The sequence below is a fragment of the Terrapene carolina genome, unplaced genomic scaffold (assembly GCF_002925995.2).
Source record: "Terrapene carolina triunguis isolate 2854851 unplaced genomic scaffold, T_m_triunguis-2.0 Scaffold211, whole genome shotgun sequence".
Taxonomy (NCBI): Eukaryota; Metazoa; Chordata; order Testudines; family Emydidae; genus Terrapene; species Terrapene triunguis.
The window spans coordinates 24964512-24980309 of NW_020664562.1; the positions used below are offsets into that span (position 1 = coordinate 24964512).

At 36.1% G+C, this 15798-nt stretch overlaps 1 protein-coding gene across 1 annotated transcript in view; it reads left to right on the plus strand.

Moving 5' to 3' along the window:
- The window catches only part of LOC113407469 (transcription initiation factor IIB), a 29666-nt gene extending 13868 nt beyond the window's left edge, over positions 1-15798 (plus strand). The window contains exons 3-7 of the mRNA XM_026656035.1: positions 9216-9349; positions 12502-12648; positions 12785-12914; positions 13590-13871; positions 15323-15798. Of these exons, the coding sequence (XP_026511820.1) occupies positions 9216-9349; positions 12502-12648; positions 12785-12914; positions 13590-13871; positions 15323-15456 (827 nt within the window). The 3' untranslated portion in view covers positions 15457-15798. The remainder of the gene's footprint in view (positions 1-9215; positions 9350-12501; positions 12649-12784; positions 12915-13589; positions 13872-15322) is intronic.

The window sequence follows — 15798 nt, forward strand, 5'->3', positions numbered from 1 at the left end:
TAGCTATATCTTGTCTGTCAGTTTAGGTTGTGTTATTTCATGTAATTTTCATTTGTCTAGGGTTTCTGCTACAGTATGAGCTGTAAATGGCCTACTGTCTTCATTTAGATTATAATTTCTATACTTCTAAAAACTTGGATTTGATTAACATTAGCACATCTTTTGCATGAAATATAAATCTGTGGCACCATAGGACTTCATGGTTACCACTATATTACACGTCAAGACTGTTTAGAATTTCAATGACAATCGGATAGAACTCAAGTCCTCATTTCAAGAATTAAGGTTCCTATAATGAGAGGGAAAATTCCTTTCGCTATTGTTAGTATAGTCTGTGTCTGAGAAACATTTGAGCAGCTCTGATTTTCGTTTAGTAGAGGGCAGTTATAGGCACTTCACTTGTTGTAATGTTTGTTCATTGTATGTATAATACTGTGACATTGTGCAGTCTATATGGTTTTATAAAAACATAAGTGAATATAATGTAACTGGGATATGCTTCATGCAAAAGGTCTCTTGTAAGGTATCATTACAAAGCTTATAATCTACTGAGTGTGATCATCCGATTTGTATAAATGTACCACTCTTGTATCTAAAACTAGAAATATAAAATATAACTCTGAGGGCCTATTGTAATTATGTAAAGTGTGGGCCATTAAGGATGGTTTGGAATCTTGATGACTCCCATTGTCTGCAGATGGCTGTGTTTACCTGTGAGTCTTCCTGTATGTGTGTGCTGGCAAGTGAGTAATGAAGTCTTGCAGTGACATGTGATCATGTCACCTGAACTGGAATCCATCTTTAACCTGGTGCTTTTCCAGTGAGGGGGGGTGGAAACCCAGAGGGACAAAGGGTTCCTGCCTTATGCAAAAGATATATAAAGGGGTGGAAGAGAACAAAGGAGGGAGAGGAGCCATCATGAAGAATCCCCTAGCTATCACCTGAGCTGCAACAAGAGCTGTACCAGGGGAAAGAATTGTGCCCAGGCCTGGAAGGTGTCCAGTCTGAGAAAAAACTTACCGAAGCATCTCTGAGGGTGAGATTATCTGTATTCAGTTTGATTAGGCATAGATTTGCGCATTTTATTTTATTTTGCTTGGTGACTTACTTTGTTCTGTCTGTTACTACTTGGAACCACTTAAATCCTACTGTCTGTATTTAATAAAATCACTTTTTATTTAGTAATTTACTCAGAGTATGTATTAATACCTGGGGGAGCAAACAACTGTGCATATCTCTCTATCAGTGTTCTAGAGGGCGAACAATTTGAGTTTGTCCTGCATAAGCTTTATGCAGGGTAAAACGGATTTATCTGGGTTTAGACCCCATTGGGAGTGGGCATCTGAGTGCTAAAGACAAGCACACTTCTGTGAGCTGTTTTCAGGTAAACTTGCAGCTTTGGGGCAAGTGATTCAGACCCTGGGCCTGTGTTGAAGCAGATGGGAGTGTCTGGCTCAGCAAGACAGGGTGCTGGAGTCCTGAGCTGGCAGGGAAAACAGAAGCAGGGGTAATCTTTGTACATCGGGTGGCAGCTCCCAAGGGGGTTTCTGTGATCCAACCCGTCACAAATACCATATGAAAAATCTGTTCCACTTTAAAGGTTTCCTTGTCAAAACTGCAAACCTCTAAAATTTGAAATGCCAAATCTTAAATTTTACTTACTGGTGATGGAGAACCGAGCATTAGTGATAAACAGCTATTGACTCTTAAAATTTTAACCAAAGCTTTTCCCTGCCTTTTTTTCAGTTTTCTAGCCCAAGCCATTAACAAAGGAAGTGTTCCTTGTCAAAAGTGTCATTGGAAACGTAATATCGTCATCTGTTACAGAACTGTACATTAATTATGAAGAATGCTGATACTTCTAAACATACTGAACAAAATTAACCTTTGCATGAACATATGGTTAACTTGTGTAGGATGTGTGAATAGCAAGCCCTTTTGTTAGGCACTTCGGCATTTCAAAAATGTTTGTTTTAAGTTGAAGAAAACTAATTTTTTTTCTTAAACTTAAAAAAAAGTCTGAACAAGTACAGAACATGAGTGCTAAACAATTTTTTTGATTCAAAATGACATTGTGTGAGACGGGGGGAATAAGGTGTATAGTTGAACCCTGGATAGACCCCTGGCAGTGGGGAAAAGGGCTCTCCATAACCTTGTTCTTTAATTAAAACTTTCCCTATACAGTTTATTTTGAAGACTTTTGCCTGAGCGTGAAGCATGAGGACACCTTTCCAACATACTCCCTCCTGAAGGAAATGAAGAGTCTGAGAGCTTGACTTGCTTTTATGACTCAAACGTCTCAGGATAGATAAAAATCAGTAGTTTTCAAATATGGGCTTTTTATTTAAATCAAAAAACTAAACATTTTGTGTTTAAAAATCTATTTAAATTAAATTTGAAATTAGGACAAATTATGTTGAAGCCTAAATTTACTATAATTTTTTTTTATTTAAATTAAATTTTAAGTAGTACATATTTGCTGCCAAAGTGTTTTTAAGAGTCAAACCACTGAACTGGTGGAAGTCACTGGTGAAGCACCTGGGACCAGTTTAAGTGCTACCAGCTATTGACAGCAATAGCCTCTTCTGCAGATGCAGAGAGAATATTTCTTCATTTCATTCAGTTTAATGACTAGATCATTCAAAGTTGAGAAAACGATTGGGAGTTGAAAAGTCAGGAAAGCTTGTTTTTCTTTTTCTAACGTGACTGAAAGCTAGGTGGGAGAATGAGATCGGCTGGCTCTAAAATCATGAAAGACAGGCGACCAGGCACAGTCAGTTGAATTCACTAACTAAAGATAGTTTTTACTTAACTAATAAAAAAAAAATGTTTTTACACACTTTTAATTAATTCCAAATTTCCACCAAATAGAGCTTAACACAAATCTCAAATAAAAATGAACAGTCTATTAAATAAGAAATGCATCACTCACTGTTTTCCAACATAATTGTGTGGTTTTTAAAAAAAAAAAAAGAGAGAGAGCTAAGCTACATAATTGCTTAAATGTATCTATATAGATATAGCATCTTGTCCTGGTTAGCAAAAGGTATCCAATTTAGTGTAAAAGCTATATTTAGTTGCAGACCAACATCCTTATTGGTTGGTAACCATTAAAACATCAGCCTTCCTTTAGAAAAATGAAGTACAAAATAAAGTACAAATTCAAAATGTGATTAAAATCAACTATCTAAATCAAGATTTCTGACTTGATTTAAATTAAAATCTGATTTAAATTGCTTTTATTTAAATCATTCCATTCTGAAACAGCTTGTTTGGAGTCAAGTATCAGGTTAGTGTTTCATAGTGAGCCAATACACCTTACTGACTTGTTTCAACAGATGTGTTCCTATCAGGTCAGTAAGGAATGGTCAATTTAACTGGTGGCACTTAAGATTAAAGTGAGTGTTCTTCCATTTAAGATATCAAGTGAACTATTTCAGTCTTACTAGACTTAAACCACCAGAAAACCCCCCCCCCCCCAGCTCTCCAGTTCTACCTGTATCTGAGCTTTTTGATTGGTTGTAGTGATGTTTACTCTTCAAAGTGGGATTCTTGTCTAATCTAGCATAAACAGAGGTAGATACCTTACATATACATATGACATGCTTGTACTTGGTCTAAAAGTATTTTAGGTTTGTGTGTAAAGTTGCATTTTTTTTTTTGAGGTAATCATTTTGCATACTTGAAATTACTGAAATTTCTTATAGATCTTTCATACAGGATTGTTAGTTACCTGTAGGTAGAGCCTCTGTTAAGAGGGACTGCCATTTAACATATTTTCTCAAAAGGAGTACTATCATGGAAAAGATTGCCAGAATATATTGATGTGTTCAGAAGCCACTGGTTGGTTTTCATTCTGTTTTTTGCTTGATGCTGCAAGATCATGGCTCTTAAAAAGAGCAATAATTTCAATCATCACTAGATGGCAGCACATTCCTTAATTAACTGTAGGAACAAAATTAACTTTAATTGAATTTTAAAATGGTTCTGTACTGTATTTACAGTGCTCTTGTAAAATACAAATTTTACTGATAATTGCACATATTTAAGACTAAAGTGCTGAAGTCTATAAGGTGTACTTTCTTTTGGATGCAAATGTATAGCTTCCCTTAAAGCACATCAGGAGTGAAAATACTGCAATTTGTTTTTAGGTGCATTTCCACAAGGGGAAACTTTAGAGACTATTTCAAGGTGCAGTATGACAAGTAAACTGTGAATCTGTTACTTTAGGTTCTAATTTTAATCCCGTTGATCTTTATTTTGCTTAAGCATTTCCAGTTTAAGCTATGCTTTCTTTATATTACAAATAAGATTAAAAACCCATTTTTCAAATGGAAAACAATCAATAAACATGCATACCATTTCAGATAAGGTATTACAAATGGGAGTGTACATTTACTATAAAGTAGTTGGCAGCATTCCTTTAAGGTGTATAATTGCAGATAAAATGTTCTCAACACTAAGTTTTGTTGCTACAAAAATATTTCCTTCATTGAGAAGTCGTGTTTACTATCAGTTTTTTGTAAGACTACAGTACATACTGTTTATTTGACAGACATTTCTTAAATCCTAAAAAGAAAGAAATGTGAAGTATTTTAATTTTAGATGCTGACTTGAATAGACTGCTGGATTCCTGTAGTATTTCCTCCACTGCATTTGTCAATTGTGGAAAAGGGCAAATGTTAGTCTGTTTTCTGTTTTGAATTCTACTAAATGAGCTTTTCAGATTGGGTAACCTAAAATCAAAGTGGAGTTCACTGTCTGAATTTGTGTGTCTAATTAACTTCAACGTTTGGGTAATATTTTTAAAATGTAGCTGCATACCAGAAGACCTGTTACAGAATGGAGAAAAAGAAATGTTCAGGCAAAGAGTGTATTCATTTGTCCCGTAAGATACTTCATTAAATTCGTCTAGTAATAGCTTTCCTTGAGAACGGACCCTATCTACTGAGGATTTCCAAAAAGGGGAGAAAGTACTTAGATTTACTTGTCTTACCAACAAAAGTTAAATGGATTATAACCCTTCAGAGTGCCTATTGCTGCCTCCAGCTGGCATTACAGAAGTATGTATTAACCGTTTTTGGGATTCTGCATAAAATGGGAGACTTGGAAATAGAGAAGGAAATGTATACCCTGCTTGTATTGTACATACTCTTCCACTACTTATGACAGTTGCAGTAAATAGTTATAACCCATTTAAATCGTCACTATGCAGAAACTTAAAAATAAATTTCAAGGTTTCAAAAGTGCTGACTCACTATTTCCAAAACACTGGTGTTTGTAATGAGGTGCCATTTTACAGATGCTTCCAAACAAGGAAGTCCTTTTGGTAGGATTAGACCTAGGAATTTCAGCTCAGTATTTGGATGCATGCCTCAGGAAAATTCAGTTCTAAATTCTGTTGCTTTACACTGTTTTTTTTTTTTTTTTTAAATATACAACCTGTATTAAAACTTTGAAGTTGTCTGCTTTTATCATTTATTCAAGGGTCACACTTAATTTTGTGGGCCTCAATCTCATCAGATTTTTAAAACAATGGCTTTGTTCATTTTAAAAAAATTAATTTTTTAGCAACTTGTTGCAGTTAAATTGGTAATTAGCTACTTGTAAGAGTACATCTTTTTCTTGCTAATGTAAAATGTAAGCAATATTTGCATACTGCATCCAAATACATATACCACCTTATATTCAGTGGTTGTTCTAGTTAATCCTTTTTTACTATATTGGCATAGTAATGTTGGTCTTCTGTTTGTAATATTTTGTGAAAGCAGGCAGTGATATAATGCTTTTTTTCATTAGCGCAGGAATGGCTCATAACTCACAAGAGGCAGATCTTTGAGTGAGTCATTTAGGTCATTCCCATTTGTGTGGAAAATTATTACATCATTGCCCTGTACTCAGTGTTCTATTTATACCATGCCAATACTTTTAAGTACATTTTGCTTTTTTTAGATGCAGTAAACAGTATTTGGGGAGGTTGTCTTGAAGTGAAGTTATTACTAGGCCATAGAAGGAGCACTACTTAAATATTTACAGAGTTCAGGAGCCAGAGGAGCATGCTGTCTGCTAATTTGAGTTGGGAAGATGTGAGTAGTGGAAAGGATGGATATCTGCTTTCCTTGCACCATACATGCTATATTTTCTTAATCTTCTACCTCTATACTTTTAAATGCAGTTCTGGTTCATGCTGATGGTTTTTATATTCTTTGGTTTGTGTCAAAGCAATTAAGCGTCCAGGGTGGATTTAATTTAAATCACTAGTCAGGAAGACTCGATTTAATCATGGATTTCTTCATAAAAGTGCATTCTTATAGATTGTTATAACTTTAATACATATTCTTCACAACTCAGATGTAGGTTTCATTTTTAGAAGGTATACACTATACATTATTTAAGTGATTTATTTTGAAAACTTTTCAGATTAATTTTGCAGCTACACCTCTACCCCGATAACGGTATAATCAGGTTTGTTTAAAATTGTTTAACTAAAATATTTTTAAAAAAACAATCAATTGTCAGCCAGGTCAACGTGAGAAACTAAAATATTGGCTTCTGCAGCTAACTCAGTCGTCTTCATCTTCATTTTCCTGTTTGTTCATAATCTGGAAAAGAAAAACAAGCTTTTCTACTTTTTCAGGTCCCAAATAATTTCTCAATTTGGAATGAATTAGTCCAAAGGAAGAAAAATATTCTTTCTACACCGGCTGAAGAAGCTACTGCTGTTAAAAGTGAGATTATCACTTCAACAGTCTCTGAATCCAGTTGTGTGAATTTCTTTAAAACATAATCAGCAAACATATATTTCTTGAATGGTTCTTATTCCCAACTGGGTCTTTTACGGCCTGCTGTTATAGGTTTTCCCTTCTAGAGAGAGAATGGTATGGTAGATCTCAAATCAAAGAGGGCTACACTCAGAGACCTCAAGATTTCTGAAATATGCTGCTCAAAACAGTTTCGCTTTTGTTTCTGCCTGTCCCTCCCTTCTCACATTTATCTCCAGACTTCTTCTCCTTATCCAGATCTATTCCGCCCCCAACAATCTTCTATTCATTGAGCTTTTTGAAACTGTGCACTTTTAGAGAGGACAATAGGGTTGAGGTCTGTTATTTCTCACCCCTCTATATATTTATTTAAAAACATTTTTGCTGTTAAGCACGTTCTCTGGAGACACACATCCACAGTTTGAGAACTGCAAAACTAAACATCTCTGATGGTATCTTCTAGACTAGTCCCATTGGGTAGATAGAAAGATTAACCTAAATAATCTATACAGAAGCCCCTGGAACCCCATAAGATTGGGTCCCTAATCCATGAACAATTGGAACTAATTTACAAAACTTTTCTTAAACATTACATGAATATATTCTCATACTATAAAATTAGAACTTATAATCCCTATTCCATGATGAGATATCTTTGAGCTATAATGATAGGTTTTTTCCGCAAAGCATTTGATCAAAACTGATTTAAATAAATCCATTTTTTAATTTTTTTAAAAAAATCATTGATTTTTTTATCCACCCTGTAAGTGTCAAGGTGCTGCATGGGTATGAATATAGTTAAGACAGACAGCTACCTATTGGGTTGAACAGCTAAATAGGCTTATGCTATGTTGGTAAGGGAGATATTTCACTAATTATTCAGTATTATCTAAAGATGTTTTTGTCTCAAGTTGATTAGCTTAATGAACTTCAGACATGCTCCTCATGGTCTTCATGAAGACAATGTTCCCTTTACAAAAAATTTTCCTATGAATTTTTGCAGTTGGGGCTATATCCATTATTCTTCACACATTTCTTCCAAAAGGTCTTTCTGAGGGAAGTTTATGCTTTATAACTTGGCAAACTATTACTACCTCAGAGTACCAATGTCTGTCTTGCTATTAGTTGCTTATGGTTATCACCATTCTATTTGAATCCTTACCTAATGACACAATTACATTTCCTTATGCTAGTCTTGCTAACAAGCCTGCTTTTGAGGGTCTGAGCACTGTTCATCAGGAGTAAAAATCAGACTCCAGTTTATACAATCAGATTTCCATAATGGAAATGTATCATGCACTCTAATTTATATTCTAGATAATACTTAGCACTGCCTCAGTGCAGGGGACTGAACGAGATGACCTGTAGAGTTCCCTTCCATTCCTACAGTTTGATTCTATTCAGATTTTTGCAGACATTCCCTTGACTTGGACATTAAAATTCTCCAGAAGGACACTGTTCTAGAATCTTTCCTCAGATTTAGTTATTTGCATCAGTGTTACTGCATTGTAGTTTTTTTCTAATTAAAAAAAAAGAGAGAGAGAGAACTGAGCTACTTCCCAGCTCTTACTGGGTTATATCTAATTAATTTCTCCTTTTCTTATATGCTGGTGTTTTCAAATCTGGCTTGGTGATGATTAGTCCAGGAGGAGATTGGGACAGACAATGGAGTGGAGCAATAGGGTTGGGAAAAGCTGTCAGGAAGGGACAACCGCAATGTTCCTCAGACTGTTACCGTTTGCTCCCTAAACATGATGCGGGTATAGAAACCCAAAAGTGTATCTGAGGCAGACAGTCCAGTCACAGAACATGGGGTTAGCTCTTTCTTCTTAGTCTGAATTAACACTGATAACTTAAATCACATAAATAACATAACATAAATATTCACATACACCCACCCTGTGATGCTGCCAGATGTTAGATTAAGCAGGGTTAGACTGGGTCAGGATTTAGGTGGGAGAATACTAAGGAACATAATTGATGCTGCAAGAAGTGGTGGTGATGGTCTAGTTAGGTGACACACTTCCTTTCAAGTTAGTATTTAATCAATGCCTTAAAGTCCACAGGGAGCAATAGGCTCCTGTACAGCCGCCTTGAAACTAAGGTCTTAATTCCTTTTGGTCATTAAAGATCCCATGGCAGTCCGTAAGAGTAGGAAAGTTAATCCTGTGTATCCTGGTTAAATTCCTACATAGGTAATTACGTTCTCCCTACTTAAATCCTTCCGGCAGTTTCAGTTGTACTTTTTTATTTCCTGCCCCTCTCGTGTTTTGCAGAGTTAAATAGCTACTGCACACTATCCCAGAAGTGACTGTTCCAGTGGTGGATGACATGATCCCTAGTTATAGCGGATACCTCAGAGGGTTGCAGTCTGCATAGTGAGGCTTAATGTTTGCAAAATACTTTGAGGCAATGTGTTACAATAATGCAAATTATTACTTTTTATGAATTCAGGTGACCGGGTCATAGATGTAGGGTCAGAGTGGAGAACTTTCAGCAATGATAAAGCAACAAAAGACCCATCTCGAGTTGGAGACACCCAGAATCCTCTCTTGAGTGATGGCGATTTGACTACAATGATTGGCAAGGTAACATTTTAAAATACAAATGTTTAACATGTTTAATAAAATTTTATGTTAAGTACATATTTATATGGCAACAGGAAACCTATGCAGAGAATTGAATGCCATAAAAATAAAATGTTTGGTATAAACTGAATTCCTCACAATAACTACTTATGGTCCAGATTTGGCAGTCTCCCCATCTGTGTGTAGGGAGGGGGTAGTAAGAAGGAATACTTGACTAATCGAACCTTCTAGATAAGAAGTAAAGCTCATTGATAGTGTTGCAGGACTACTTACATTGCTTTTCCATTGCTGCTGCTAAGGAAAATGCAGTTACACAGCAGTCATTTTTCTATCCCTAAGGAATCATACGTAGATTTGGAATTGCAGAATTTTTCACATTTGGAATATACCAGAAAAGCCTGAAAATACTTTGGGGCATCAGTTAAAATTCTGTATTCAAAATAGGCTGTTTCATGAGAAATTTTGTATCAAATATAATCAAGATGAGAAGAAAGAGCATTCCTGATGTACAAACATGCAGTTATATCTAACTGTTCTTTTGGTATAACAATATATTAAAAATACAAATTTGGAATTCTTTCCTAGTTCCTGAATGTTTCAACAGTGTTTATTTGTAGTGTACATTATTTCTGACTGGCTTAATGTACCGTTATCCTGCTGCATTGTACATGTGTAGGATTGTAAAACTAGTCAGATGGAAATTTAGTACCAGTTTGAGAAAGAAGTGTGACCCATGTAAAAGTTTTTGTTTTGATACTGTAAACAGTCTTCCATACTTCATGCCCTGAAGTGCATTTTGCACTGTGAAATCCCATTTTATTCAGTGAAAGGTTTCCCACATAGATAGTGCTGGTTGGCCTTCTAACTAAAATCTGCGATCCATCTTCCTCCAGCACACTTAATACATTTCATGAGCTCCTAACTAGAACAATGAAAAAGTTTCAGTTCAAGATTGTTTTTTGAAAAATAAAACTTAACAATGTGATAGGTGAGCCTGTCTTCTTAGGAAAGGTGTTCCATACTAGGTTTAATTTGATTGACAGGCAATTGTGATTATCACTACCAAAGGAAATCTAACTTGCAATGATACAGTGAAAACTAAGAACTTCTGTAACTAAAGCTTGGTATTCCTTCTTTAGAGACTACAAAATCTGAGTCCAGTAGAGAAAGTTAATTATGGGCGCTTGTCACAGGAGAGGTGTCTTACAATGGTCAGATCAATGCTGTAGAATCAAGAGCACCTGGGATGAGGGGTGGTTGGTCCACCCCTTTCTCCTGTGTGGCTCATAATAGAAAATAATTGTGCACTGAGTCTGAAGTTTCCTCAATGTTTGAGTTGCAGCGGTTTCTCAAGTTGCCCAAAAGCCTGAAACCAGGAGGTAATCAAGTTTCTTCTTGCACATGAAGATAAATTTCTATTTTTATGATGATTTCTACCTTGTGGATAGAGAACACTTGTATTCTCTCTGGAGTGAGTTCTGCCTAAGCACCCAAAAATGTCTGAGCAAGTTAAGTTGTGTGCTACCCACAATGAATTATTTGAAGGTGTTAGCAAGGGAAGATTGCTGATCATTCAGAAAAATCTGAATTTTTCCATAATTTAAAGAATTGTTCTTTACTTTGGGAGCCATCTCATTTCAGTGTGAAAGGAGTTAATAGTGAAGGGGACTCATCACACAGACATATAGAAGCAAAAATTAATTGAATGGCCTGCAATAAAGTTTACTACAACAGCTGGTTTTCAGGCATTTGAAGGCAAGAAGAGGCAATAGATGCAATGTTTTGAATTTGTGTAACTAAATCACTGTTCTTCCCTGACATTCTGTAGTATCTGTGCACATTGCAATATATCACTCCCATCGAAGGTGGAAAACTCACTGCTTCTTGAAATGTTCCAAATAAGTATTCTCCTGTTATGCATCCAGGCACAACTCTAATAAAGAGCAAGGGGCTTCCAAGAGAGCCATCTGACATAAGCTGTGTGGCACCAGAGATATTGGTTAACTCAAGACGAATTACAATGTAATCATTTTTCCTTCCTTTAGAAGGCGGCAGTTCTTGGGCATCTTCAGCCATGTTGTTAATCAGACATGCATTGTTTGACAAAGGTGCTGTTTTCAATTTGGTGTTCCCTTCAAGTCCTTTAACTTTTGAAACCATCTGTATTGGGCAGGAATAAGATTTTTCACAATGGCAAGCACCTTATGCTTATGTAAATTGTAGAGACCTGGGGGCGGAAATGCATACAGGGAGTATGCATTGACATTGCCAAGTTGAGTAATTTTTTCTTAAATTTTTCTCAATTTTTCTTGGTGTGAGGGTTGGAATCCTTAGTGTGTTTTTTGTTTGTTTCAGGCATAGATGTTTGGTTTCTGAATATGGCAACAACATGAAGTATTTTATGTTCTAAGCAAGCAGCATACCACAGATTGGTTTTGGATCAATCATTATGAATTGATTCAGCATTTGACTTTGTATTTCCACCTTTTCGTGTGAGCCATCATTGGAACAACTTGTCACCGTCCTAATCATAAAACTTCATCTTTCCAATCTACCATTCAGCCAAAAATGAGCTGCAGCACAGACCGAATGACACTCAAGCATTAGTTGTGTGAGGTTTAGCACTGCCCTTGGGATTTAGCAATTGTAATGGGTGCATCCAGTGTTCCAGTTAAGCAATATGGCTTGTGCTCATTGTACACAATAGTATAATGGAGGTTTTGTGTAAGGTATCTAGGCATGCTTAAAGGCCTAGGTTTAATGCTTTATTCGCAGAAGCGCTAGCAAATTGTGCTAGTCTACAATGAACCAGTGGGGATGTCGAACTTCAACAGTAAGGTTGTTTAAAGGGACAAATTACCTGTTATGTATCCGTATTTTCTTTTAGATTGAAACTTTTTTGCAAGGTCTCCCGCTAACCCTTCTCCCAAATCTTCTGATTTTCCTAGGAATTGAGATTCATGGTAGTATAGATATTACACGCGCAGTTTGGAAGGCTGTTTGATTTTGAGATTTTCACTTGTGTATTTATGTAATTGTTCCAACTAAAAGTCTTGAAATAGAATTTTATAAACCTGGAAAATTACTTCTTGAAATATATTAAGTATGGAATCAAATTCAAGTTTTTTAACAATAAAATTATACTTTTTCAGGGCACAGGTGCAGCAAGTTTCGATGAATTTGGAAATTCAAAGTACCAGAATCGCAGGACTATGAGCAGCTCTGATCGAGCAATGATGAATGCTTTTAGAGAAATTACTAACATGGCAGACAGAATCAACCTTCCCAGAAATATAGTTGTAAGTTCATGTCTACCTTCCTTAAATTGTTCTGGCATTGACTTAGTTAGCATAATATAATGAGCGCATGAATTTTTGATATTGCTGCTAATTAAATGGCCTAGAGTTAATTAAATTTAGTCTTCTTGCTTTAAAGGATCGAACAAATAATTTATTCAAGCAAGTGTATGAGCAGAAGAGCCTGAAGGGGAGAAGTAATGATGCCATTGCTTCTGCTTGTCTCTATATAGCCTGTAGACAAGAAGGTGTTCCTAGAACATTTAAAGGTAAGTTTTCAGTTGTACAGATTAAAGATATTTATTTTTATTTGATAAGTTTAGCTAGTATTATAGCAGTATGTTGGTAGTATCCAGAAATGGGGCTAAAGTGAATGTTAATTTCAGCAACAGGCTACATTTGATTTGACTAATTTAACTACTTGAATAGTACTTCTAATTAGGATTTTCCTATATGCAGCCCATTACTTCAAATGGACTATTGGGCTTAGCTATCTTGGAAGTTAATTGTATTAAGGATATTCCTGAGTTACTATTTAAGATTATTCAGAATGACATTTGAATACCAATAGTAGTATCTAAAAGGTGTTGCCTGATGATCGGAGCATTGCAGGGATTGTTCCATCTAAATTTCAACCAACAGCACCATGATTGAGTGGAACACATTTTTTGTGCATCACATTTTCCTCTCATAAGATAGTCAAACTCAATGGGCATTTGCAGAACTGTTAGCAGTGGATTTGCATGATTTGAAAATTGCCTAATTTAACATTAATACTTCTACCACATTGTAAAATTATTCTTAACTGTTTATGGTGGTGGCCTGCTTTTGTGACAATTCTTTTATAGAGAGGGGCTGAAAAATACAACATATGGAGAAATTTACTTGCTTAAATTGTAAAACAGACATAGCTAAGCCTACATTTTAATTCTTTCTTTGTTTAGAAATATGTGCAGTGTCCAGGATTTCAAAAAAAGAAATAGGTCGGTGTTTTAAGCTTATTTTGAAGGCTCTTGAAACCAGTGTGGATTTGATCACAACTGGTGATTTCATGTCAAGATTTTGTTCAAATCTGGGTCTTCCTAAACAAGTACAGATGGCAGCGACACACATAGCACGTAAAGCTGTGGAATTAGACTTGGTTCCTGGGAGGAGTCCGATCTCTGTAGCAGCTGCAGCTATTTATATGGCATCACAAGCCTCCGCAGAGAAAAGGACCCAGAAAGGTAAATCTTCACAATCCATCTTTCCTACATATTTCCTGTTGAAATAATGGATAAACTTAGTTTAAGGCAAAAAAGAAAGTCTTTCACTGAAGTCTACAAGAGCTTCATAAGCCACCAGTTCATGGGTGGACAATGAGACCACAACAACTGGCATTTTTCTCATGAAGCTTGAAATGTAAAAAAGTTAAGCACCGTTTAGCTGTGTTCCACAAATTGACTTCCAGTTTGTGGTTTAGTAATTGGACTGTTTAAATTATGCTAGTTTGAGTATACAGCCACTGTGTTTGCCCAACCAAGCATTTGTACACTTACAGCCTGCTTTTCTGAAATATTCAGAATGTAAACGTGGTGGTGGTTATATCCCTATTGTAATTATAAACCACTCTGGCAGCTGGGATAGGCTGGAGATTATGTCTTGGCTATGCCATTTTCCTCCCACCCCAAATCATCTGTGTTCAGAACTGCAAGGGAAGATGTCTCTCGGCTAAAATGGTTTTGCACAAAGCAGTCTAATAAAGTAGCCTTAATGGAACCAGAATCTGGTCTTTGGTATTCACTGTTACCTGTGAATAGGGCACAGTGAAGTTGTAAGAAAGGACAGCTGCCTTGGGATTGTGAAATTTTTGATTTATGAATATTCCCAATTTACAATTAACCTGATAAAACTGGAGTTGGGAGTGCTAATGGGTTGTGGAATCTTCTAATTCAGAACTATGAAGGACTGACAGTTAAAATGGAAATGAGGAGTTGGTCTGAGGCTAGTTCCTAGTGGACAAGAGCTTCTCTTGGGTAAAGAAATCTGTCTTTCTCTCTGACCTTCTGTTGCCTCCAACAGCTGTAACCTTGGCTTTGTCCTTTCCCCAGAACTATTCATCCCACCCCTCATGTCTACAAATCTTTCATCAGCTCTGCAATATTTCCTGTATCTACCACTGCCTACACTTCAGCTCCGTGCTGTGCCTTTGTCTCTCACAACTCTTGTGTGGTCTTCAGACTCTAGAATGCAGCTTGCCTATCTTTCACATACACAAGTAGAAATGACATTCCTCTGCACTCCATGATCTTCAAACAATTCCACAGGCCTTCATTCACTTCATGATCAAGTTCAAAATTACCATACATGAACTAGTTCCTGCATACCTCAAACTGTTTCCTTCCCTTACTTCCTCTGCTTGTCCTAACACTAGCTGCTTCTATAATTTCCTCTGTTGGGGAGTGATTTCTCCCATCTCTTCATTTAGATTCATTGCAGATCTTAGCCCCCAAAAAAGTATTTTCTTCCTTACCTTTACCTCTAGTTGCTTCTGGTATTTTTAACTCTAATCGTGGTTCTGATTAAATGCAGAACTCAGGAACTTGATAACAAAATGGCTTATAAAATGGTGTTTGAGTAAACAAAGCAAGAGAAAATGGTTAATCCATGCTTAATTTGCTTCTATTCCTTTCCCTAGAAATAGGAGATATTGCTGGTGTTGCTGATGTTACAATCCGACAATCTTATAGACTTATCTATCCACGAGCTCCAGATCTCTTCCCAGCAGACTTCAAATTTGACACCCCTGTGGACAAACTACCGCAGCTGTAAAATTGCTAAGGTTACATTTAATTTCTAAAGAACATTTGATTTTTGCCTATAATAAAGGATGTGTATATATATAAAGTGTTGCTACTGAGCCTTCATATTGTGGAACTGAAGGAGGATATGAAAATCAAACTGCTGGAACACAGCACACATTCCAAGGGTAAACAAAATAATTGTGTGGCATTTTGTATGTATATATTAGTGGAAGTAAATATTTAATGACTGTTGGAACAAGTTAAATTTCATATTATACTTTAGATTTCTTTTGTAGGGAATCTAGTAAAATGTATTTTGGAAAACAATTGAAATTATGTAATTCCCAAATAAACTTTTCCAAAACTTTTA